The sequence below is a fragment of the Ictalurus punctatus genome, chromosome 10 (assembly GCF_001660625.3).
Source record: "Ictalurus punctatus breed USDA103 chromosome 10, Coco_2.0, whole genome shotgun sequence".
In the NCBI taxonomy this organism is placed as follows: Eukaryota; Metazoa; Chordata; class Actinopteri; order Siluriformes; family Ictaluridae; genus Ictalurus; species Ictalurus punctatus.
Genome location: NC_030425.2, coordinates 22,988,976 through 23,016,407, shown reverse-complemented (window position 1 = coordinate 23,016,407; position 27,432 = coordinate 22,988,976). Strand labels below are relative to the sequence as shown.

Below are 27,432 nucleotides of genomic sequence, written 5' to 3'. Positions count from 1 at the left end.
GTAACAGTTCAATATTATATAACATTATTATATGCATGATATTGCAGGTTAATAGATACAACAAATAGTGAAAAAGCCTTATAAATTAAGCAAATTAAGCAAACATCTTAAATTTATACTGTAAGTTTCTGCTTTAATGCTCATCCTGCCCTCTCATGTGATATCATGATCATGAAATCAAGTTTCATTGGTGAAGAGGTATTTTTACATCACTTGAGGTAGTGATTTTTTTGCTGAGACAATTTATATCAGAAAGTAAACTAAATTTTTTTGTTCTTATTTCTATATTATCTGAATTCACCTTTCATCTTGCTACATTCATATCACATAAAACTACACCACAAGTTCATTTATTTATTTATTTTGAAATTGCATTCCTCATGTGTTGGCCCATCAATGGGCACATTGACTGCTGAAACAAGAGTCTTTTTATTCCATCCCACATAGGAGATGGATCCAACTGTCAAAGCTGATGACTGCAAGGGTTTATGTCCATGCTTTACCTATACAGCCATTTTGAATACTTCCCAAATCCTATAGCTTGGTGTAGAATTAAGATTATGCTAAACTAAATCTTATCCCATCTTCTCAAATAATTGTAACCTTCATTTCCAACAGAGAAGTGACTAATTTTTGTTTTATATGTGGGGTCGCAAACACGGGCAAGGGTACCACCTAATCGTGTATAATAATGCAAAATATTTTATTTATGCAAAATTAATGAAAGGAAAGGGCTGCACCAATAAAGAGTAAGCTTTAACATGGATTAAATTAATACTGCCTTTGTTAGTCCAGTCGCATAAAATTGTTACCCTTGCTTAAAAATAATTAGATTTGAATCTTGTTGCTGCATTAATGGTATTATAACTTATTAGCCTTGAAATTTATATTTTATAACTAAAATATCTTTTGTGGGCGGTTACATTTATCAAGTGAAATTCATTATAAGCTTAAATCTAAAGTAAAACCCCTACTTTAAAATTACTTCCTCGTTTATGACTTTGGGCATGTTTTATGTAGTGAGTTGCCTCACTTCCGGGTTTGGTTGGAGCAAACAAAACTCATAAAATTCCGACTTGGTTCCTACTCGTAGGGTCCCCCCCGCCCCCAGTTTTTGAAGTTAGGGAATTATTACTCTTTATCACCCAGGTCTTGAATGCAGCATAAACCGATCCCAACTGTTATTTCCTTCAAGTATAGGTATCTGCTGAACATAAAATCGGCGTTTCTCAAGCAGTGGGCGTTTTCATACTCATTCCCAGGGCTCAGTCATTACCTATGCTTGTTACTGTAAAGTGAGCGACGTTATAACCATCCAATCAGCAGACTTCTGTGAATGAAAACTCTTAGCCAATCACAGCCCTGGAGGCGGGATTTACAGCAAAACCCCGAGGTACAACCGCACTAACCGGTGTGTTGGCAGAGTTCCTTTGCAGGACGGCTGTGGTGCCTGAAAAGGGAAGGGAGCTCTGGCTGTTCCGAGGTTGTGTAAACGATGGAAAGGACGTAGCACACTAAACCACCGCAGAGTTTGCGTCGCAAAGCTACACCAGAGCGAAGATTCGAGCTGTACGTATATTTATTAACTCATGAATACTTGGTTTATGGGGTGTATGTTCGAATACATTACTGTACTAGCTAGTAGTCTATGCTAGCTAATAGTTAGCAATGACTGAACTTTAACATAACTTGAACATATTCGAACATAACATAACATAACTTGAAGCTAGATATTAACAGGTACACACCCAAAGTTATAAGGCACAACAGAATAGTAGCGTATTCAGTAGGATCTCTTCTATGTCGCATACTAACATACTAAGTAGTACGGCTAAACAATAGGCCACAAATGGTAACCATAGTAACCTGTCGTACCGTTTTTACATTCTACGTAGTACGTAAATGCGTGTATACGTAGTCATGGAATCCTCATTAGGTAGGCCGTTATCGATAGTTCAGTTAGTTATACAGTGAGTTTTAAAATATATTATTTTTGTAATGAAATTTTAAAAGCATATTCTTGATATTTTGTTGCTCTTCAGTTATAATTATTAAAATGACCAGAATTCAAGCTTAATACGAAATAATTCACTCCCTAATCACTATTACTGAACCCTGAGAGATCTGGTATTTAGTATACTGTATACTACAGATTTCTCTCTTTTTGATGAATTAAGTAGTGTGATTATTATTTGACCAATTAATTTACTGGATAATCTGAATTTTTAGAGAAACTGAACATTTTAAATTCTAAAAAAAAAAAAGATGGGTGTCATACAGACCATACTACCAAAATGGCTGTCCTCTCTTAAAGTCCCCATGAAATAAAAATGTAAGTTTTGTGGCTTTTAATATGAATATGTCAGTCTTGAGGTTGTCTGTAAGCTAGTGAGCTCCAGAACAATGACAAAATTTGCATTTAGAAGATCTACACATTCAAAACATACAGTCTCTCTCTACCACCAATACGGATCAGCAGTTTTGATGACATTGTTCTGCACTTCAGGGCTTATGAGACTTTTTGTCCAATCAAATGCTGTCTAGAAACTGAAGTGTCCCGCCCCCAATATTATAAAAATCCATGGTACTAACTGTCAAGTACGGCTTAGCCCGGGCTCTGAGGTAAGCTAAACGCTATTGGCTGTTTAAAAAGGGTGAGGAGCAAATCGATATGTTCTGCCCTGACTTCCTGTTTCAGTGGAAATTATGTCAAAACATTGAATAATGCTGCATGCTTCAAGGCACTACGCAGGGATTTAAGGTGCCTTAATGTCTTGTAGAGCTGATGTATGGTCTCAAGTTCCTTAGCAAATATTTAACAGGATGCCTTGGTTGACTTTGTTACAGCAAACAGATTAAAATGGAAATCATTATGGGCTGAGTTAATGGGACCGTTTAGGTACATTTAGGTTTATTGTACTTTATCATCAAAAGTAATGCAATAACAAAAGATAAATAAATAGATAGAGGATGTAGTAAAAATTTAGTGAAGTTCACAAAGTTTCCATTTTTTGAGCAGTTGCTTTTCTGGGAACTTTGTGTTTCGCTCAACTATATCTCCTATTATTACGAAAACACTGCAGTAACATCCTGGATTATTTTTAAGATACATAGCTGAATAGACACATATACAGTACAGTGCAAAGGTTTGTATACCTCTAGAACAAACTGCAGAAGTCAAAGAAATTTCATTTAGAGCACCAAGTCATTAAGCATATTAGAATTCAAATTTTTTTTGTGGATTAATTATAATTTAGAGGTGATGTTTACCATTCAAAATTCAGACTTTTATATAGCCTATGATAAACAAGTTATTCTTGTTAGTGCAGAGGTTTAAATCGACGTGGATGGATAGGCCTTTCCTATTTACTTGTCAGAGGTTTCGTTTAAACTTGCAAGTATTAGCCTTTTACGTTAACTTGTCAGAGGTCGATTTTAACCTAACATACGACAAATTTAGCTTAGGACACTATTTCTAATAACCATATAAATACAGTAATGCACTTTTAATGAAACAGACTTTCTTATGGAAGAACCACCGAATATTTAAAGATAGCAATAACAAATGAATTTATTTAACAGAATCACAAAAGAAGATATACATAGAATAGAGACAAATGTAACTTACAGAAATGTTGACCAACATCTGACATAGGATGCGTGATGGTAATAGCATTAATGGGAAAAATGCAGCCTCTGATGTTATAAGCCCCTTCCTTCATGTTACCAGCCAACCTCTTAGGTTATACTAAGCATATTCTTTTACACCACTGAGCATCTTTGAAATGTAAGTGACCAAGATACCAAATGGGAATCAAACAATGTGTTTTATGGCAGGATGGACCCCCAGCTGATTAGAAACTATATGTTAATTAAGTTCCTGAGAATGGGTCGATGGGATCAAAAAGAAAAATGTTCCCCATGCAAACCAGGGGGGTGTGTGCGTGTGTGTGTGTGTGTGTGTGTGTGCGTGTGTGTGTGTGTGTGTGTGTGCGTGTGTGTGTGTGTGTGTGTGTGTGTGTGTGTGTGTGTGTGTGTGTGTGGAAGGGGGTGGATCAATAGTATGTGCATAGTATTTATGCACATAATGCATAAATACTACAAAATAAATTATATAATTTATTTTATAGTATTTATGCATTATTTTTTATGGATGCACAAGAAGAACCGAATTAAACTACAGTCCTAAATTAATAAGATATATTTTGGTGTGTGTGTGTGTGTATGTGTGTGTGTGTGTGTGTGTGTGTGTGTGTGTGTGTGTGTGTGTTGGGTTCTTTTCTGTTTTGGACAAACAGTTGTGTAAAGTTTTATTCTGAAGTTTATATTAGTACCACCAGTTTGTGGACTTTATTTTAAATAAACAAAAACAAAATGGTACTGAAAGTTTGCCCTGCCCCATCTGATTAATTGATTAATCGAAAAAATAATCGGCCTACTAATCGATTATGAAAATAATCATTAGTTGCAGCCCTAGTTCTGTTTGCGTCAGGCCGCATTACACCACTCTGTTATTGATTATTTTTCTAAAACTGCATATGTCGTATTTTGTTTATTTGCCTAAGGTGTCGGAGCACCCTTTTGTTTTGTTTTTTAAGAGATTCTTATTTTAACTTTTACTGTTTCATAAGATTTTTTGTAATGGAATTGAATGATTTCTTATTCCAAACAGAACCTCTGTTTATTTTAAATGTATTAAAAACTTTTTGAATTCGTCCAAGACATGAGTTGAGACAGCTTATATATTTTATACCACGCTGTAATCTCTGGCTCTGTCAGTCCTCGGAGGCTCTGAGGGCTGGTACCTGAGGGAGTGTACAGACACGGGTGATCAAAAACAACAAGCACAAAGCATCTGCGACACAGAACTGTATGAAAATGCCTGTCAGTGGGGCAAATGCCATTTAGCGGAGCTCTTCTGTTCTTTAGCTAATCAACAATCCATGGAGGTAAAAGTTCAAATCTGAATGTAATGAAAATTTGCCTTAGTCATGATTGCAAGAGTCGGCCGTTTCTTACCCAATGAAGACCGGCAGGGAAAGGTTTCAAAGAGAGAAGAAGAAACGGAGACCTAGAGATCAGTTTGTTCCTGCAAGCGAGCAGCATTGTACTGAATGGATCGAAAAAAGAAACATCAGAAAAGAACAAGAAGAAGAATGAATGGTAAATAACATGGTCTTTAGTAGCTGCTAGATTGTGTCTAATTGTAAACGTACAACTTCATGCCTGCTGTTTAAGTAAAGCTCTGGTAGAGATTTTTTATTTGTTTGTGAGTGTGAAACAACCAAGTTTGTCTGTAGTGTAAAGTTGCTAGACTTTTTTTATGTAGACTTTCGAGTGGTTTAACATTATACTTAAAGGTGTATTTACTTGATTTCAGTAAATAAGCTGATATCCTCCTATTGTACAAATTCAACACTGAAACAAGACATGCCAAAGCCTTTTATAAAAGTAAGTTAACGAAAAGCTCGCCATGCAGATGTCCATTTTTAGGCAAATGATTGTGGGACGTGCGGCGAGTTCAGGACAGTGACGCTTGATGTTCACTAGGTTCTCTTTTGCATTCTCTCTGTGCCATAAACTGCCTAACTCCCCCTGTTCTTATGTGTTGCTTCTGTCTGTAACACCAGCTTCATAATGCTGGCTGAGGAGTTGTTCATAGTTTATAACAAAAGCCATAAACTCAAGGAGTTCTTCTCAATTTCAGTCATTTGAAGGACACTCTGCACCACTAAACATGCAGGTATTTTTTAATGTTATATAAATGATAACAGATAATGATTTGCCTTATTAGTAATTTTGCACTGTGTACATACATTAAGGTCGTAATTGCCCTGTAATGTTTGCCTTGTGCCTGTGTTTTCCCAGTTATTTGATACTATTGGTTAGTTAATTAGTCCTTCAGGTATGAGCTTAGAGAATAAGGGAACTGAGACCTTCTAGACAAAAAACACAAAACCTCTGGGTTCACTGTTGACAACAGACTAAAGAGTACTACTACGTAATGTGCCTTTGAAATGATTAAATAAGCAGATGACAAACGTGATAAAGCAGAATGTTAAATGTTACAAGTGCAAAGGGTTAACCCATGCAAACATGGCTTTTGCATGTTTGAACTTGTGTAACCTCTGTGTAGTGCATGTGAGCATTACCACATGCTCTTGAGTTCAAAAGTGCCATCTATGTAAATGAGTGTTTTTTTAAGGAGTGAGCACCTTAGGTGGAACACCTGATTTGTAAAATTTTTCCGTTTGGTGTCTAGTGTTTGCTCCTTTAGGTTTGCGTTGGGGCTAACAAGTTAGTTTGTTTCACCCGAAACCTTGCCTCAATACACATCCAGTTCTTAGACCACCCCTAAACATGTACTGTTAAACTGTTGATTATGTGTGAAGATTATACTAGAACGCAGTTCTGATTGGTTAGAAGGTTTCTGCATTAACAACTCATTCCCAGAGAGTTCTGTGGCAGACAATCTACATTATCTATCGTCTAATAATGAATGAATTTTTTTTTTAAACATTATATTATTTAAACATAATTGTTGATATGGTGACACATTCTGTAAGTAGAAATTTATTGCAGAAGTCACCCGTGTCATCCTATTTCAACAGTCAGCACATTTTCCACCACAGGAAAGTCTTCAGGATAGATAGATTTCTCTGTAACATGCCAAGTGGCAGTTTTTCTTATTAACTTCAATAGAGTGAAAATGCTAATGAGGGAGTTACTGGTAACAGCTGGTATGATGTAAGTGATAACATGAACTTGTTTCACACAACACTAAATGTAACTATGGTTCAAAGATAGTTCAAATGCACGCAGTGTTCACTCAGAATGTGTTCATCGGCCTTAGGGAAGACTTGATGTTGGTTTTACTGATGTCACTCATTTACTGTACTGTGGGTAAAGGTAGTGCTTATCTCGATGGCTACTTAACTTCTACCATGCCAGCTCACATTTATCACAGGCCAATGCATGTCTTTATAAGTGATTTACATAACAGTAGCCAATGGTCAAAATACAGCACTGATTTAATGTACATATAACCCAATGAATCATTTTTTGTGGACCTAAAAAAATTGGGTGCTGTCTGTATAATCAGAATCAACCAATAGGAGATACCCATTCAAAGATTACAGTTTTAAAAGTGTGGTTACTTTAACTAATGTCTCATAGATTTGATGGTGTGGTTTAGGATTGATAAAGATGTCATGATTAAGTTTCACCATGGAGCTGAACACTGATTTTATAGGGTCTACCATTGTGGACAACCCAAATCTTTTTTTGGGTTGAGTATCATTTCGACCCTTAGGTTCCTCCTCATGTAGTCTCAAGCCAGAATTGAACCAGAAAGCAGGTAATGATAATATAGTTTTATTTAAAATTAAAATTATCAATACAAAAGTGAATTTTTTTGTAAGCAAGTGATTGTGTAGTTAGACAGTGCAGTTTAAACCAAGTATATAGTTTGGGCATTTAATTACAGAAAAGATTTTTGGATGATCAAAATTGATTTTTCATCTTAAAGTCAGAAGTAGGGTGTTTACCACCTCCAGACAACTAAGTACAGTGGTCCTGGAAAGTTTGTGAACTCTTTAGAATTTTCTATATTTCTGAATAAATATGACCTAAAACAACATCAGATTTTCACACAAGTCCTAAGAATAGATAAAGAGAACCCAATTAAACAAACTAGACAAAAATATTATACTTGATCATTTATGTATTGAGGAAAATGATCCAATATTAGTGGCAAAAGTATGTGAATCTTTGCTTTCAGTATCTGGTGTGACACCCTTGTGCAGCAACAACTGCAACTAAACGTTTCCGGTAACTGTTGATCAGTCCTGCACATCTGCGTGAAGGGATTTTTGCCCATTCCATAGTATAGAATAGCTTCAACTCTGGGATGTTGGTGGGTTTCCTCACATGAATGGCTTGCTTCAGGTCCTTCCACAATACTTCTATTGGGTTAAGGTCAGGACTTTGACTTAGCCATACCAGAACATTACCTTTATTCTTCTTTAGCCATTCTTTGGTAGAATAACTTGTGTGTTTAGGGTATTTGTCTTGCTGCATGACCCACTTTCTTTTGAGATTCAGTTCATGGACAAATGTCCTGACATTTTCCTTTAGAATTTGCTGGTATACTTCAGAATTCATTGTTCCATCAATGGTGACAAGTCTTCCTGGCCCAGATACAGCAAAACAAGCCCATGCCATGATACCACCACCAATATATTTCACAGATGGGATAAAGTTCTTGTGCTGGAATGCAGTGTTTTCCTTTCTGGAAACATAAAACTTCTCATTTAAACAGTTAATTAAAAAAAAAGTTCTATTTTTGTCCCATCTGTCAACAAAACATTTTTCCAATAGACTTCTGGCTTGTCCACATGATCTTTGAACTGCAGACGGAGAGCAGTGTTCTTTTTGGAGAGCAGTGGCCTTCTCCTTGCGACCCTGCCATGCACACCATTAATGTTCAATGTTCTCCTGATGGTGGACTCATGAACATTAACATTAGCCAATGTCAGAGAGACCTTTAGTTGCTTAGATTTTACACTGGGTTCCTTTGTGTCCTCAATGACTATTGGAGACTTGGAGTGATCTTTTTTGGTAGACCACTCCCAGGGAGGGTAATAATGGTGGAGTAATAATGGTGGATTGGTGGAGTCCAAACTCTTTAGAGATGGTTTTGGAAATCTCCTTTGTTCGTGCCATGATACACTTCCACAAACATGCGTTGTGAAGATCAGGCTTTGATAGAGTCCTGTTCTTTAAACAAAACAGGGTGCTCACTCACACCTGATTGTCATCCCATTGATTGAAAACACCTGACGCTAATTTCACCTTCAAATTAACTGCTAGAGGTTCACATACTTTTGCTTCTCACAGGTATGTAATATTGGATAATTTTCCTCTATACATAAATGACCAAGTATAATATTTTTGTCTCAATTGTTTAATTGGTTTCTCTTTATCTACTTTTAGTACTTGTATGAAAATCTTCACAAATTTTCAAGCACCATTGTAACTGTTATGAGGACAAGGATTTGAAGCTACAGTGTTTTTGATTCCATTCTGAGGGGTCTCAGTCCTAACCAGTTTGCTATGACCAACTTTCTACTTCCTTTAGGACCTGATTCAGGGACGTGTATGGAAATCTGATAGTCAAGGCAGAACACAAACAACCTTCCTTAGGCAAATATAGCCTTGGCATATGGGTATAAAACTCCTTGCTCTGACTCGCATTCTGTCTTTGTCTCTCTCACTCTCTCCCATTCTCCCTCTCCTATTTCCAGTCTCTTAATTTTACTCTCTCTCTCTCTCTCTCTCTCTCTCCCCTCACGTCCTCCCTTTAGCTCTACCTACTAATGACCTGATGACTACCCGGATCTCCATGCGGTCCTTGCCCTCCTTGGCGTCCATCAGCAGTGCTAGCGCTGACCCTCGCTTCCATTTCAAATGGAGGGCCATCACAGTAGTAACTATACTAGGCTTGGGCCTGTTGCTCTATCTGCACCAAACAGCAGGGGGTTCTACAGACAATACACAACTCTTTCCATCGATGCGTCGTAGTAATGGTGCACACCGCCTGATTCGGGATACGACTGCCAATACGGATGCCCGTTACAACCACACGTACCCTCTGAGCCCGCCGGAGCGCACAGCTAATGGAGTCCGCTACCGCATAGCTGTGATCGCAGACTTGGACACAAACTCACGCAGCACCAAGGACAAAACCTGGTTCAGCTACATGCAGCGAGGCCACCTGCTAGTGACAGACAACGGGGAACATGTGGAGGTAGAGTGGGACCCGGAGAAGGTGGTGCTGGAGAGCCATTTATCAGAGAAAGGGCGTGGGATGGAGCTTTCCGACCTGGTGGCGTTTAACGGACATCTGTACAGCGTAGACGATCGAACAGGCGTGGTGTATCGCATTGAAGACAACCGGGCTGTACCATGGGTCATCCTGCCTGATGGAGATGGCAGCGTTTCCAAAGGTGAGTGGAAAACAATAGAAGAGTTAAATTCAAATATTCCCACACCGCACACTCATTCTGCCAGCTGCAATTTTCTGCACTTAATGAGTTGAGTCATGTCAGTGTTGTGTGAAAAAATTAAAAGGGAAGTGATTTCATGTTGTTGTTTTTTTGCTTGTTTAGAGGCAATATTTCATTCTCTTGTTTTAGTTATAGTTTTGGAATGATTTTTTATATTTTTTATAAAAAATAAAAAAATGTGTTTAATAATAGAAGTGTATGTGTATAGCATTAAAATATTTGCAAAATTTAAAATAAAGCAAATGACATGCAAACGTGCACGGTGGCTTAGTGATTCCCACCGCGGCCCTGTGTAGAGTTTGCATGTTCTCCCTGTGCTGTAGGGGTTTCTTCCGGGTACTCCGGTTTCCTCCCCCAGTCCAAAGACATGCATGGTTGGCTGATTGGCATATCCAAAATGTGTGATTGTGCCCTGAAATGGATTTGTACCCCGCCTTGTGCCCAATGTTCCCTGGGATAGGCTCCAGGTTCCCTGCGAACCAGTAGGTTAAGCGGTATAGAAGATGGATGGATTGATGGATGGTCATGCAAACGGAATATTATTTATTAATTCTAATTTTGTATTTTTATAATTTAGATAACTCCGGTTTCCTCCCCAGTCCAAAGACATGTATGGTAGGCTGATTGGAGTGTCTAAAGTGTCCGTAGTATATGAATGGGTGTGTGAGTGTGTATGTGATTGTGCCCTGCGATGGACTGGCACCCTGTCCAGGGTGTACCCCGCCTTGTGCCCGATGCTCCCTGGGATTGGCTCCAGGTTCCCCTGCGACCCTGAAGAAGGAGTAAGCGGTAGAAGATGGATGGATGGATGGATGGATGGATGGATGGATGGATGGATGAATGGATAATTTAGATAACAGTTTCCTCTGGAAGCATTGGAACAGCAAGGCCAATTCTATTGTTTTCGTTATACATTGTAGAAATGTTGGGTTTGAGATGAATGAGACGATAGATCAGAATTTCAGCTTTCATTACCTCATATTTACATCAAGATGTGTTAAACAAATGAGAACATGGCTATTTGTAGTGTCAGACCACCCAATCTTTAGGTGAGCAAAAGTTTTGGAACAAATAGTCTTAACATAAATAACACTTAATATATGGTTGTATATCCCTTGCTTGCAATAACTGCATCAAGCCGGTGACCCACTGACATCACCAAACTGTTACATTTTCCTTTTGTGTTGCTTTTGCAGGCTTGTACTGCAGTTTCTTTCAGTTGTTGTTTCTTTTTTTCTTCCCTCTCTTCAGTCTCCTCTTCAGGAGGTGAAATGCAATGGGAATTGGCCTTGCTGTTCCAATTTGGATGGGATTGTATATTTTAATTGAATAATTGTGCAGGGGAAAGAACTGTAGTGAAACATATTAAAGATGCTTGTCCTTGTGTTTACGCTGTGAGCAGGTTTTAAGGCGGAGTGGCTGGCAGTGAAGGACGAGCACCTGTACGTGGGTGGGCTGGGGAAGGAGTGGACGACCACCACGGGTGAATTCGTCAACAACGACCCCCAGTGGGTGAAAGTCATTGGCTTCCAGGGCGACGTGCACCACGAGAACTGGGTGCCCCATTACATCGCAATAAGGGGCGCGGCAGGCATCAAACCACCTGGTAAAAAAGCTCACCAAAGCAAAACACACTTTACAGAATGAGGATCTAAATCTGATGCAGTCAGCTTCAGTGTTGAAGGCCAACTGCTTCAACAGTTGGCCTTTTCACCTTCCTCTATAGATACTTAATATGCCCTTCCTGTATGTCAGCGAGTCTCCAGAATGTGGTCTCCTTTGTGTTCAGCCCTAACCCTAACCCTAAATCTAGCCACCGAAATTAACATCAATAAATGGTTACTGTGACTAGAAAAGTTGTAGAAAAAAAGAGAACTGAAGAGAAAATAGCACTCTCATCAGTACCATACCATAAATCTGCCAGTATGACAACAAACTTTTCACAGAGACCCAGGACAGTTTGTGTCCCAGATAATAAATGACTGATGGCCTTTTGCCAGCCCACTGTTATCTGACCCACATACCACCATGGAATGAGAGTGAACTCATCCGAATCTGGCTGCCAGGACACAGCTGCAATTTGGTCTCCATGACACCATATCGCTGGCACACAAAACTGAAATGCAGCACTACCTTGTAGGCCATTTTTAAAACCTCAATTCCAAATGCCATGAACAATTTAAAAGTGAATACTTGCATCTATGCCTCTTTGGGCTCAGAATACACTTTCCATTGCCATAATTGAACCTTTTGTGTGTGAACTAAAGCATATTTGGCTAGAAATTGCATGCTCCTAGGGCAGTTAAAGGGAAATTTCACAGACGTACACAGTAATTCAAAAAACAAAATCCATAATCAGCCACATTTTAGTCATCATATTGAAATGTGGCTTCTCGAATGCACTTTTGCTGAATGTGTACTTGAACGAATTAACTAGCTCTTGTTTATATCCGTCTTAATAAAGACTTAAGAACTAGGTTTTTTTTTTCAAAAATGTAATTAGTTATAAAAGATCATTAGAAAATCTAGAAATTAGAAAATTTAAAAATATTCACATTTGTCTGTTTTGTCCATATAATTTGGCTCCTTTTTTGTTTTGACAGCAAGTTGACTCAAAGGCTGCTACACACACACACACACACACACACACACACACACACACACACACACACATACTCACTCTCTGCTCTCAACTTGGAACTGCAGTCCTGCCTCTTTTCAATTCTGTTAACTTCAGTTCAGTATTCGTATAGCGTTTTAACAATAGAGATTGTCACATAAATCATTGTGACAGAAATCCGGGTGTAGATTTATATATGAACCACATTAAGCAACCAGAGGTGACTGCGGCAAACTCCCTAAGATGGCATGAGGAAGAATTTAACTGCTATAATTAAAAATGTTAACTTGTTGAAGCTGCCACACACTTCGTACCTTCACTCACTGCAGGTGTGTTACTTTAAAAATAGCAACTTTTATGCAAATGAGCATGCCAAGTGAGTGACACCAAGAGAGCTAACCCAGCCAACACCCACACACACCTACATTTTAAGAGGTTTGCTGATTGAAACATCTGAATTGAACTTTCATGCTTGCTTCTCTGAGATATGAACCAGCATATTCCAGAAAACACTTTTATGTGTTTTTATATGTTTTGGAGCAGCATCAATAATGACCTCAGCATTTATTTGCTTCAACAGTGAAACATCCAGATCCTGGATGGCCACAGCACTACGGAGATTTGTGTGTGTTTTTTTTGTGTGTGTTTTATTTTTTTTAAACATTCCTCTATATAACTCATATACATTAGAACAATGTCATTTCTTCAGGACCATGGTGCAGCGCACAATCACTGTGCACAGGACTACACAAAGAGCAAATACACAACAGTGCAATAAGTCCAAAAGTGTATGATTAAATAGTATTAACTACACTGAATAGTGCATGCATACTGTATTGAATGGAGGAACCGGTGCAAACAATTGTTTCTAAATTCTATTGTCTCTACCCTGTCATAGAATTGCGTAGAAACTGTGTTCCAATACACAATACAGTGACGTTTGGCTGAACTGAACAGCTTGTGAATATGAGCCTTATTTAAAAAAAAAAAAAAAAGACATACATAGAAGGACCAGGTTCATATGAACAATGGAATAAATTAATGTGGTATTTATCAGTAAATGTTTGGATAACGCTTGGAGTGTTTGTCACTAGTACTACTCCTAGTAGTTACTAGTTTAATTTGATTTTAAAACAGTGTGTTGCTGAAGACATTGAGGACGTTCGTTCAGGCACTGATTGTTGATTGGCAGGTCATTTCTGTTGCCAGTTTACCTTTTATTTGAGATCAAGCCACCTCTCATTTTCTTTTTGTCAGCACATAAAACTCTCACCATCGTTTTTATATTCATTCTGATATGTTGCCTAAATGCCTTTTTACATTCATTTGGCTTTCATTCACTGCGCCTTTCTACGGTAGGGAAAATCCTGCATAACTAAAGCCCACACCTGTCCTTCATGTGCATCTCAGGTTATTTGATACACGAGTCAGCGGTGTGGAGTGAGCGTCGACAGCGCTGGTTCTTCCTCCCACGCCGCGCCAGCTCTGAACGCTACGAGGAAACAGCTGACGAGCGCCGTGCCACCAATCTGCTCCTGACCTGCACGGCCGATTTCAGCCACGTCTCAGTGACCCGGGTCGGGCGGCTGCTCCCCACCCACGGCTTCTCAGCCTTCAGGTTCGTTCCCAACACCCATGACCACGTGGTCCTCGCGCTGAAGTCTGAGGAGGACGCAGGCAAAATCGCCACCTACATCACAGCCTTCACACTAGACGGACGGGTCCTGCTGCCTGAGACAAAGATCGGAGATGTGAAATACGAAGGGCTGGAGTTCATCTAGTTTGGTAGAAGAGAGTGGATTTCTGACATGGGAGTCACTGGGTATGTGACCATGTGTGTAATGTCAGTGCAATGTCGTAGATGTAAAATCTCATAAAAAGATCGGTTTCTCTTTATGATATTTCTGTATGCAGTGGTGATAATGTACACTGCATGTATTCATGTCCCCATGGAGACCCACCACTGGACACAGTGGATAACTGTTGTGTCATGACAAGGAAGATCAATGACGTCAAACAAAACACAGACACAGCTACATGGTAAGCTACATAGACAGCTCACAGAGTTTACACGCTTACCGTGTAGTTTGGACCTTGGCTGAGGTCTCTCCTTAGCATCTCTGTGAAAAACAGTGCTGCTGAAGACTCAGGGTTTTTTGGGTTAAAACGCACAACACGGACTAACTCTAACCAAACCGGAATGACCCAAAAGACAAATTTGTCTTTTATTAAGTGGACTTGAAGGATAAAGATGCAAACGAGTCATGTTCATTTATGTCACTTTTTATTTATAACATTTTAGTAGATCATGCAGATATTTGTAAATTGCGAGTCACCCAAAACATATTTTAAAGCCCATGTTTTTAATGGTTTCACAAAAACTACCATCAGAAACAAACACATTTACCCTCATCTGACATTACTGTGTATACTGTATATCTCTTAATATGCAAATTAGAAATGCCCCTACATGCAGTAGTAGAGGTGGTAATAATAATAATTAATCATTATTAGTAATATGTAATAATCAACTGGACAGCGCACTCTTAAAAGAGTTTAATCATAAATCAGTACGTTATAAAGTTTAGGGTGACTTTAACGACGCAGTCCAAATGAGTGTTTTGTTTTATTTCTGTTTTACTCTCATGTTTTAAAATCCTGCTGAAATGCATATATCTCACTGAATGTTGCTCTTCTGACTTGTGGATGTGATCATTAATATTTAACTGTCTTCATCTTAGACAAGAAATTAAAATTAAGATGCTTAAACATTTGAGTTAGTAAAGAAGAATGTTATTTCCCCCCCTAATTTGTCCCTGACCAATTACAGCACCCTTTTCTGCATGCAGCATTTATCTGGCTTTTTAGAGGATTTACATTTTAAACATATTCACTGATTGGTGTTTTTGAAGTAGGTGGCCACACTGAAATCTCCCACTGTCCTCCTCTTTTCCACATTGAACATCATTTAAATCATTCTCTGAACTCTTCAAAAATATTTACTAAATATTTACAGTGGCTTTTAAATATATATTTTTTTCATTTAAATCTTATTTTTAAAAAAAATTGTAGTATTTCTGTTTAGAAAAGTATGTATATTGCCATATGGAACTATAAAGGACGATAAAGGATCCACATTACCAAACGTGGTAAGTGAAGGTCACAGAAAAATGAAGTAATATTTATTTTATTTATGTAACTTGTATTTAATGCAGCTTTCATAATACTGGTGTACATGTCTTTTGTTCAGAACATGGAAATGTTCTAGGGCCAGGATAAGAAGAGGATTGCACTGGATATTCCTATAGAAAACAGTGAGGATACGTTAGACCATAATGCAGGAAGGGAGGATAAGTCAGAACAGTAGACAGGAATAGGTGCTTGGTGGAATGGTCAAAAAAGCTGTAAATTCCTACCTCTAATTAAAATATAACTTGTATTCCAATGAGAGGGATGGATTTAGTTTGAAAGAATGTAAGCATTCTTTCAAAATAATTCCAAATCCCCTGATTGCTCGGAGTAATGTAAAACCAATACCGCTGTTTCAACAGTGACAAATGTTCAATAGACATTTTTCATTGTTGCGTGGTGTGCCCATATCCTAAAATACCACCGAAAATCCATCCATTTTCCATCCCAGGTAACCTACACAGGGTTGCGGGGGAGCCTGGCGCCTATCCCAGGGAACTCGGAGCTCAGGGTGAGGGATACCAACCCATCTCAGGGCACAATCACGAACACTACAGACAGTTTGGAAATGCCGATCAGCCTATAGTGCATGTCTTCGGATTGGGGGAGGAAACAGGAGTACCTGGAAGAAACCCCTCAGGCGAGAATATGCAAACTCCATGCACACAGTGCAGAGGCGGGATTCAAACCCCCCAACCTCAAAGGCACGAGGCAAACGTGCTAACCACTACCACAGAAAATAAAATTATCACGTAACAATAGCGCAACAGGACCTTTTCTCATGAGAGTATCTTAGTGTGTGCAGTAGAGGTTTAAAAATTGCCCATTTCCCCCCCAAGGGCAATCAAAGTTTGATCACATAAAGAAGTAATGATAAAAATAAACATCATATGACCATATATAAAGTTTATGAACATATTTGCAATGTCAATGTAAAACTTTTATTTTTCTCATTTCTTATTGTTTAACAATAAAAGCTCTGTGTGGGCTTAAATCACATCTTGAATATCTGTAAAGCGCAGCTCATTATTCACAGCTTTGTTCCCATGATGACCAGGCCTGGTTGTAGTCCTTCCACCGTAAGCAAGTGGAGCAGGCCCAGGGTCCTGAGAAAGTCCAACATTCTTCTGTCATTAGATCTGAACTCGCAAAAAACACCAGTGGAGCCTGAGGAAGAAATGCAGAATAGATCTGTGTTAAAAATGAAGGCAATTGCACTGTATAAACAGGACAGACGAGAAAAGCCAGACAATGGTTGGTTGCACACACTATGTTTGTTTGATCAGTATAGTATGTGTGTGTGTGCATCTGTTTCTTGGTAAACATACCAGCTTCTTGTAGTAAAGAGAGCATGTTGCCAATCAGGCGCTTGGCAGTGTTGGGATCTGGTACTCTTGGGTGGATTTGAATAATCATCAGTGAGGGGAAATCTCTCAACATCGTTTCTGGATACTACAGACACGAGACAACAAAGCAGTTAAAAAAAAAAAAAAAAAAGGCAATCAATCTAAATTAAAACCATATCAGTTTGAATACTCCAAAAATCTAGAGAAGACTTTCTGTACTATTTGCCGCACAATTACACCTAAAAAAAAAAAAAAAAAAAAAAAAAAAAAAAAAATTATCCAATTTAAGAACAAAACCTTTTAACATTTTTTCAGAACAGAATCAATTCATTGCACATTATAATCCTTCTTTCACAATACATTTCAATAATGCTAGCTAGGACTAATCTCGTTAATTGAGTGCATCTTTTCAATGCTAAATATAAATGTAATTAGACTAAGTAAATAAAAAGTCAATATGTGCCTCCATGGTCTGCAGTTTGATCTCATCTAATGATCATTAGTTTTGCCTGTGTAGCCAAATTAACTTCATATTTCTCCAGTCTCCTACACTCAAAGAAGACGATTCAAAACATGATGATAGAATTTATGATTTAATGAACCAGTGTCAATAAATCCTGATATCTACGACTAGCAAATCTTTAGCAAAAGTTTCACCATCAATTCTACCTAACTGATGAAGCCAGAAATCATGACTGTGATTAAAATACAATACAGTGCAGATGCACAATTAAAAGTTACATATTTCAGAGCTAGTAGTAATGGGTGGGAGGTAGTGGTGGTGTTCTTCATCTTCGTCACCTGGGATGTGGTCATGGCTATCTTTGCATCGGTGAGGGCTAAAGCGAAACCACAGATGCCGACTTCATCCTCCAGAACCAGGTCACAGTGTTTAGATGGAACAATCTGACCGTCCACTAGCCTGAGAGGAAGGACACAGGGACGAATGAAACTGCATCCTGTATATCAGCTAGATTGATGTTACTAGCTAAAAAATGGCAATAATATCACCAACTGTCAGTAAATGCTTTTTTCCCCCCAGCCATAAATCTGGCAAATGTCAACAAAAAATGTAGATCAGTGAAAGTGACTTATCACCTGTCACCAATTAATGTAACTTGCTGTAGCGTCTCACTCTGTATCTCCTTGGATAATCTCAAAAGCTCTGACTGTGAAGTAGACAAACACACACACAATACTCATTTGTAATGGATGGCATCTCCACAGAATCATTAGGTAGCTTAAAGCATTTGAGTTCAGGTCTAAGAGCAGACTATAAAAGCAGTAGGGCCTTATCTTTCGAAATCAGTAAGTCAGTCACCATATCTTTGGGAGTACATGGTCGAATCGTGTACACTCTAGTGGCAGGAGGAGTACGAAACAGATCTCGGTTCCCGTGACATGGAAGCATCCTCTAGATAACAAAGTCAAATTAGTAAAACCAGTTACCACTTACTTAATTATCCCTTTAAAGCAGGGGTGTCCAATCTTATCCGGAAAGGGCCTGTGTGGGTGCAGGTTTTCATTCCAACCAAGCAGGAGCCACACCTGATTCCACCTGTATAATCAGTTGAACTTGGCTTTCAATAGACTCAGGGTTGGCTTCTACTTGGTTGGAATGAAAACCTGCGCCCTTTCGGATAAGACTGGACACCCCTGCGTTACAGCATTATTTTTGTCTTGTTTGTAATAATTTAATGCACAATAAAATGGCAAAGACTAACAAACTGTACCTGGAACTCTCCAGAAAGTCCACCTCTGAAACCCCATGGCTCCGGGTCATCATTTATAATTTGAGAGGGAGGAGGATTACGACCACCTGTTTCCAAATGAAGCAGACAAATAAATCCATATCAGTCTAGTCAAGGAGATTCCACTGGGCTGGAGAAGAACATCCTAGGTGGAGGCATCCTAGCTAAGTTTTAACTGTAGATGGCAGTAGCAAAATCATTCCCCACTTGGCTGAGGATAGAACATCTGAAGAAAGCCTCCAACTGCAACTCAAGGTGCTGTATAACATTTCTCTAGGAAATATATTTACTTTCATTAATCCACATAAAGCTGCACTTTACTATGTTCGGCTCTTTTTGGAAATAAAAGTAGTCTCTAAAGTGCACATACAATTTTTTTGTTCATAGTGTTCTACCCTTTGTAGAACAAGACTAAATAATAAAATTATAGAACAATTCATTTGTTGCTTCCACAAGAAACTAGGTAAACTTTAAAACACTACATTTTTTGTATAATTCTCACAAAAATGAAAACCCTCGTGTCGTTCCAAACCCATAAGACTTTCGTTCATCTTCCAAAGACAAATGAAGACTTTTTAATGAAACCTGAGAGATTTGTATCTCTCCATTTACGTTCCAAGTAACCAAAACTTTCAAGCTCCAAAAAGTTCAGAAAGGCATCGTAACAGTAATCCGTGTGACTCCAGTGGTTTAATCCCAATTTTCTGGTGGGATAGGGTGAGTAACAGATGACAGAATTTTCATTTTCGGGTGAACTATCCCTTTAAGTAGTCCAAAAGTAGTTAAAGACCACTTTTTTGAAATAATTGAAGAGGTTACAATGTATTGCATTTTTTTGTGATGTAATTCATAATCAGTTCCAGGTCCTATATAATCTGATGAGTACTTACCCAAACTGTTGACGAATGCTCTGGCTAAAGACACACCACTCTTTATGTCACAGATGTAGTTGTACAGATCATACAGAATAGTTCTGTTGGGTGCGTTTGACAGCCTGTTAAACATCTGGACAACCGAATCACACGATTCTTCAAAGTGCTCGGCTCTCTCTCGCCATTCTTTGGCCTGTGAGATTTAAATGGAATATTAAATCAGAATATAAACAATAACACATTTCCGATATTGCTTTTGTCAGGAAATCGAATTCCAAGTTCAAATCCCGACGATGCCACAGCCATCCTTGGCCGGGAATCCAAGGGAGCAAAAATTGTTTGTGCTGTCTGGGCGGGAGCGATGGCATTTTCTCTCTTCCCTGTCAATCACAGTGACACTAGCCAATCGTGGGTGGAAAGGGGCAGGTACTTTTCCACAGAGTGTGCTACGCTGCCTGCTTGCACAGGTTTGGTGACACTCTTGCCCTCTCACTCACCTTGTTGTTCTCGGTCACCACGGGGCCAAAAGTGGCAGCGTCCCTGTTTCCTCTTAGCCACTGCAGCTCTTGCAGCATGTTGAGGGCAGTGGGACCGTATTCATAGGGCAGGTAGAAGAGCTCAGCAAGCAGCGTTAGGTCCTCCAGGGTGAGTGGCTCAGCTGTGTACAGAGGGTTCTCTCTGGGCCCCGGCACGTACTCGTCCGTCTGCATGGGCTCCTCGTCAGACGGCTCTTTCTTTGCACGACCACTACCAGCGCGGGACACTGCACACACACACACACACACACACACACACACGCAATAAATCAGCACAGATGGGGTTTTAGGCACTAAGAAATCATGTTAACACTTCAAAATAACCAGTTTGAACAGTACAAGATTTTTCCTTAAACAATTAACTAATTATGAACATTGTAATACACAAATAATCAAATATTTATTTTATGTAAGGCATAATGTGAGGATGTGCTGTTACTTAATCAATATTGCATGAGCAAGAGCAGTATAACAGTTATACTGATTATCTGCATGGCAAGTCTTTTTGGTAAGGAAAAGTTGCCTATTAATAGATTATCTATTATTATCCACAGCATTATTATTGTAGGTTGATATAACCTACAGATATTGAACATTAACGTTTTACCATCGGGTTGATCAGCCACACCAAACTCAGCTAGCCAGTCAGTGAGAGCGAGCCGCAAAGCCTCCTTGGGATTGTAGTCAGACCCCTGATCCTCACCATCTGTAGAACAACAATATCAGGATGGCTGAGAGAAATTTCTAAAAGTTAATAAGAACCATTCCGAATGATTTTTAGGTCATGATGAGTAGGTCTTAAGTAGGTTACATAAAACAACCAATCATGCAAGAGTTAACACTTGGACCAGCTTACCCATAGCAACGTCTTTCTGTCCCGTGTTAGATTTGCACCAAGTGGCTAGTGTATGAATAGCCACAAAGTTAGGCTCGAATTCACAGTTCGGATTGGTGAGTACTCCTCGGAGTTTGGGAATGAGTTCGGTGGGACGGTTCTTGAAGGGTCCCATGAACAACCGCTGGGGGTCATAGTCATTCGCATGGATGTTGTCCCAAATCACTGGTGGCCTTCTAAGAACACTGGACACTTCCTCAATAGACTCCACAGAAATGTCCTTGGACACCACTTTTGGACCTGAGAGCAATGAAAAGCAAACACTTAATGAAACAGTATACTGAAATAAACAAAACAAAACAAAACAAAACAAAACACAAAAAAAAACACACAAAGCTTCACCTCACATAAATCACAAACAACTTTTTCCCACCATGAATGCAGCTAAAAACCTGGTGTCTGCTCCTTTAGTTTAAAACAATACTGTTAAGCTCTGTAGTGTAATTTTTCCACATAGATCGTTTAGTAAGTTGCCAGGAAGAATCTGTATTTAGAAATTTAAAGTTCAAAGTGGAACTGTATGACCATCTGAGTAACTTGAAAGACAGGGTATAGGGTGTTAATGATGCTAAAATTCACAAAGGAAAAAAGTGATTTCAGTTATCCAAGATGGCTGCCCCAACAATGATGCATCTTCCAGCCACATGATGAATATTTTTAAAATGTTTATAGATTACTGTCTGGCACATCCAGTGCAGCACTCAACACACATCTGGCATCTGGATATTCATTTTATGATCTACAGATTCAGATTCATTAGGCAAGTGCTGTACTGGATATTTAAAATAACTGGAGATAAACAGACAGTGCTTTGGATCTTACCGGTCCAGAGAATATCAATCCCAGGGAGGAGTTTCTCTCCGACAGTGTGTAAATATGAAGACTGGCTCACGTTAGGGGTACAGAATGCAGCGCAGTAATCTACAAAAGGAAAACAGTGTTTAGAAAACTGTTTACCTATTTCTGTAAAGTCCATTGCTTATACTATTGGTAATGGTGCCTTTAGGCTAGGCTCTTTTCCCCCAGACAAAAGTACTTATGCTTAAGAGGAAAAAAGCTGCTCATGCAAGGACTACCCTGTAGATTTATTATTGTCAGTAATAAAGTAATAAAGATTATAACAAATCTGAAATACTGGTTTAACTCTGGTGATGATGAGGTTGTTTGCATTCTCTGTGGCTTTTGACGTAAATCAAAAGAAGGGGAGCTGCTTTTCTTTATTTTGCCTATAGGTCCATCCAGATTATTCTGAGAAACTGTTATGTAGTCACACATTTATTACAGGTAGAGCACTGCAATTAGTAGGCATCAGTGTTACCTGTTGGGCAGAAGAGAAAGGTCTGGGGCTCCTGCAGGTCCTGATACACCTGATTGGTGACGGACACCTGTGCATGAGCAAAGGAGCTAAAGGCCTCCTTATCAGCAGCACACATTTCTGGCTCAATGTCGTCAAAAAGCAGGGCGAAGGATCTGCAGCCGAACTCACACACCTGCCGTGCAAGAAACGTACACTCAACTCCATCAGATTTAGCTCAGAGACAAATACATAATGGACATTAGACATTAAATTATTCAGCTGCTCTATGAAACACTCAGTACGTTCACATGGACAACAATAATCCGATATTAATCTGATTAAGACAATACTCTGATTAAGAAACTACCGTGTAAACACAGATTATTGATGACCTTAATCCAAATAAAGTCGTACTCGAAGTAAACACAAATGGAATTAAGACGTCTGGAGTATTCCTGTTTTAATCGCATTATCAAAGTGCATTACAGACATGTACACACCTTAGTCACACTATTAACATCGTGTGGGAGTTTTCACCGCATTGTGCGACAGGACACGTACACACACGTTTGACGGCAAACAAGAGTACGGCTGCATCCGAAACCGCGTACTTCCCTACTATATAGTAGGCAAAATACACGTATTTCAGCTACTATATAGATGGTAAGTACAAGGTTTGGGACGGCGCAAATGGCTTCAAGCAGTCGTCTATTTGCACATATAGCATGACAAATAATTAACTGCACTTGAAGCTTTCGTAAAATGAAAAATTAAACACCCAAATCTGTATACGATACCATAACAAAGATAAATGTATCTTTGTGATAAAACACTATCAATTAATGAATAGGCATGTCTGAAATCATGTAATATTACCTGACTTAGCTTTCTCTTAAGAGCTGCAACCTCTTTCGGGTTCGAGAATGTAATATCCAACCCGGGTGAAATGGCGTAGATGAACTCAATGTCATGTTCTTTCGCAGCAGAAATGAGTGTGATCAGTTGCTCTTCAAAAACACAAGAGAGAATTTTATATGACAAAATCTATCTCTAAAAAAGATGGGATGTGTGAATTCTGTAACTTCCTAATTACATTATACATCACATTATACATTACTGTCATCTGTTTGACAGTCATCACTATACATCAAGCTTGGCTTAAAATTTTTCAAAATTCTTTAAGAGTCAGGAGGACTATAGCTGAAGTAAGCTGATTTGAAATTCAGTGTCCAAATAAACCCAGTCCTGTTTAGTGTTCCCTCCCAAAAAAACAGCCCAAAAACACAAGGTGTGTAAAAACACGACATAAACGGGCAAACAGAGATGCCTCCTGCTCAATCACGTTTACAGAGGCACCACAGAGAAGGCTGCCGAAATGTGAGGACTGCCAAATATTACACAGTGTGTTGACTTGAAAATCACTGACACCACCTTGTTTTTGGATTATTACCCCCATTTTCTCCCAATTTGTTTTTTTTTTGCCAATTCCCACCTACTAGCTAGCGCTACCCTATCACACAGAGCGGGTGAAAGTGAACACATACTTCATCTGAGACATGCCAGCTGCATCTTTTTGAAACTGCTGCTTATGCCATGTTATAAGGCAGATGAGCTTAGAGGAAATCACCACCTACCCTCTTTTGCATACTTGGCTAGTTTTGCTCTGGGCAGAAAGAGTATACCATCCCTCCTACCATCCTAAGATCACAGCCAGTTCTTGGACTCCCAGCCACAGCTGACTGTGGCATTATCGGGATTCAACCCACCATCTCCCGACAACAGAGTGAATGCTTCTGACCACATCAGTAATGCCACAAAGAAAATATGTATAATATATATTTCTAACAATTCATATTCCAGTATACCTATCGCAGCTATTAATTTTTTCTTCATAATATTTTTAAGAGAAAAGCTATAATCATGAGTTTCTTACCTGCCTCCTCTGAGGTATACAGCTCTCTCCAGTACATCCTGTGTTTGTAGTCATCTTTTGGGGCATAAAGGTATGTGTTCAATCCCCATTTTTGCTCCCTGGGTTATTAAAACACACATACAGGTTATAGATTCGGTAGTCATTTAGAAGGTTTTTATTAGAGATGCACTGATACTAAATTTCTCAGCCGATACCGATAACCGATTATTCAGAGTGAGACTCGATGCCGAAACGCTTCACTGCTGCTACTTCAGGTGTAAAACTTTAGCAGTACAGAGCTTACAAACTGCAGTTTTGTCATCATTCCACACAAGACATCTTCTTTACAAAATCGATGTGTTTTTCCACCCTCTTTTTATTGACAGGATATAAATCAGCCCTGATCATCGGATGTTTTTAAACTATCGGCCGATACCGGGAAAAATATCCTTTATCGGCCAACACATCGGTGCATCTCTAGTTTTTACCCTTTTACCCTCATAGCTACAATAATTGGTCATTTTATCAAGTAAATATACCTTATAGGTCACTTTGTAGATACAGCATTTTGCATAAGCATTTACCCCCTTGACCTTTTCCACAACATTAAATTCATTATTAAATCATGGACGGAAGATAGGACAACTATGACTCCACCCACCAAAAGTCCATGAACAAGTACGCAGGGCATTAGGGAGAAGAATAACCAAGAGTAAAAGGGTAAGGCTTAACATGATGCTACCACTACCATGCTTCACTGTAGGGATGGTGTTCTCAGGTTGATGAGAAGTGTTGAGTTTCAAGTGAGAATTCAATATTTTAGTGACTCAAACCATCGATAGAACAGAAATAATAATAGAAATAGTCCAAAATAGAAAGTTGTGCTTCAGCTGTTTTAATAACCACCCCTGGTGTCTAGGATATAGTTGCCTTGTAAACAACTTGTTCCATTTCAGGTGTAGATCTTTCCAGCTCCTGCAGATGCCCCCTTGGCCTCTTTCACTGACTTTTGGTGGACGTCCTCCTCTAGGCAGAGTCGCAGTTTTGCAATATTTTTTCCATTCATTTTAAATAACTGATGTTACTGAAGATTGTAATTACCAAATCCTGATCGATACTATTACATAACTTGGTCCTGGAATTGTTTTAATAGCCCCTTGGTTTTCACAGTGCTGTTTGTTTAGATCTCCAACAATCTCTAGGGCCTTCCAGCAGCAGCAGGTGTATCTACATTGAGGTCATGTGACACTTCCATTGCACACAAGTGAACAAGTTCATCTTGCAAAGGCAACTGGCTAAACCAGAACTAATTTAGAGAATTCACACCAACAGGGACGAATACTTATGCAATCACAACTTTTGTTTTTTATTTCTAAATACTTTTTTTTGTGTGTGCAAACTATATTGATTTTTCCCTTTCACGTCATTATTATTGGCTATTTTGGGGAGGGGGGGGGGGGGGGGGGGTTACTTTATACTGTATTCAACTGGATATGTGAAGGTACAAGGCACGTGTACCAAATCAAATGTCAACTAAGTTTATGGTGAGACATAATATGAGGAACATTATCAAAGCACATAAACCTTTTACTACCTCCTAAACAGCTCCTTCCTTTGCTCCATAGTCCACGGGCGCCCATAAAACCCTGAAAATCAAAGGTCAGTGAACAGAGAGCTCTTAATGAACCAATTCCCATCTGGGTAACTTGTTTCTACTAAACCAACATTATATTATCAACAATAGTACAGTACAGTATTTTCTCCAGACGTAACTCACCTTCCACAACCCCACTGAGGAACATCCTCTGGCTGGTGCTCATCTTTAACATCGTTGCTAACTCGGTGTCTTTGACAGCAGATTAATTTAGCAAACGTGTTAAACAATGCAGAGACAGCTTGTCTTAAACACACCAAATGAATGGCATTAGTAAATTTTGTACTTCTGACTTCAAAACGCACTTCCTCTTCTCTATTTAATGCGTTAGAAATCAAAACTAGGCGTACTGACAACTGACCCAGCTCATCCCATCTGTTTATAATGCATCTTCTTTCTGCCTTTATAATCTGCCCAGTTCCTCGTTGGACTTTGTATTTACACCTACTGCGCATGCGCCAAACCTGTCACGCAGCAGCCGTGGGAAGCGTCAAACTCCGCCCAGCTAAAACTGTTCGAGCTGACCGCGCATGCGCCAAGTCGTCACTACTTTTCCCACCCAAATTCCGATATATCCCGCCTCATGCGCTAGGATTGGCTACTCACAAGCAGTCCGCTGATTAGACAGTGAGAAGTCATTCATGACACCATAGCAACTATAGAACAATTAGCTGGTGTAATTTTAAATATTACGCAAACGAATGTTTTATCCTACTTTCATATTATTATTATTATTATTATCAAAGAGGGAGGTAGGACTGGCTCCAAGTGCTCCCAAGAAGACATGTGAATGATGAGTGATTTTGCCCTGTGGTCAGGTTAAAAGACAGCACTTTTTTAATGGACATTGTCACAAAGCAGATTTACAAAAATCTGGATGTGATTTAGATCCCTGCTGAACAATGAAAGTGGCAGTGGCAAGTAATAACTCTCTGACATGCCATGGAGAAGAAACCGTTACTCAAAAGCGAACTCATCCTCTTACGAGTGATAAACGATAATGAGATTATCAATTATTACTCATCCACAATTGTATACTACAACATTAAGCCGTATTGAATTAAAAAGATGTTCATTGTGAGCATCAGAGTCTTACAAATTACAACAGCAGTTCTTATGGAACAAGTCTGCAGTATCAAAGTGCAATTATCCACTGAAATGCGTGTGAGACTTGGGCATAAAAAAGTTAGTCAAGTACAGAAGCTCCAAATAGAATAAGTATCAGTATGACTGAGTCAGGTCATGAGAAGGTGAGAGAAGCCACAACAGCAGTATTGTCTCAGCACCAGCATC

The 27,432-nt window shown here is 39.0% G+C and overlaps 2 protein-coding genes across 4 annotated transcripts; one reads left to right on the top strand and one right to left on the bottom strand.

The window, feature by feature from the left end:
- The first annotated feature begins 1,401 nt into the window (after window positions 1-1,401).
- On the top strand, window positions 1,402-15,458 carry cant1b (calcium activated nucleotidase 1b). 3 transcript variants are annotated; one of them, XM_017477879.3, is made up of 5 exons: window positions 1,402-1,569; window positions 9,140-9,227; window positions 9,366-10,007; window positions 11,470-11,673; window positions 14,098-15,458. In XM_017477879.3, exons 2-5 carry the CDS (start codon window positions 9,224-9,226, stop codon window positions 14,466-14,468), a joined length of 1,221 nt encoding a protein of 406 aa, XP_017333368.1. In that variant the 5' UTR covers window positions 1,402-1,569; window positions 9,140-9,223; the 3' UTR covers window positions 14,469-15,458. The 3 variants fall into 3 exon arrangements, with proteins under 3 accessions (XP_017333368.1, XP_047013947.1, XP_017333367.1); XM_047157991.2 differs by lacking the exon at window positions 1,402-1,569 and adding an exon at window positions 4,316-5,163; XM_017477878.3 differs by lacking the exons at window positions 1,402-1,569; window positions 9,140-9,227 and adding an exon at window positions 4,317-5,163.
- Window positions 14,635-26,580, bottom strand: ogal (O-GlcNAcase like). The gene is made up of 16 exons (XM_017477877.3): window positions 26,263-26,580; window positions 26,080-26,131; window positions 24,507-24,604; window positions 23,450-23,580; window positions 22,595-22,766; window positions 22,099-22,197; window positions 21,238-21,516; window positions 20,989-21,087; window positions 20,343-20,608; window positions 19,864-20,038; window positions 18,956-19,041; window positions 18,544-18,636; window positions 18,321-18,391; window positions 18,024-18,144; window positions 17,205-17,328; window positions 14,635-17,043 (listed from the first exon to the last, which is right to left on the bottom strand). Exons 1-16 carry the CDS (start codon window positions 26,312-26,314, stop codon window positions 16,907-16,909), a joined length of 2,055 nt encoding a protein of 684 aa, XP_017333366.1. The 5' UTR covers window positions 26,315-26,580; the 3' UTR covers window positions 14,635-16,906.
- Between the last annotated feature and the right edge of the window lie 852 nt (window positions 26,581-27,432).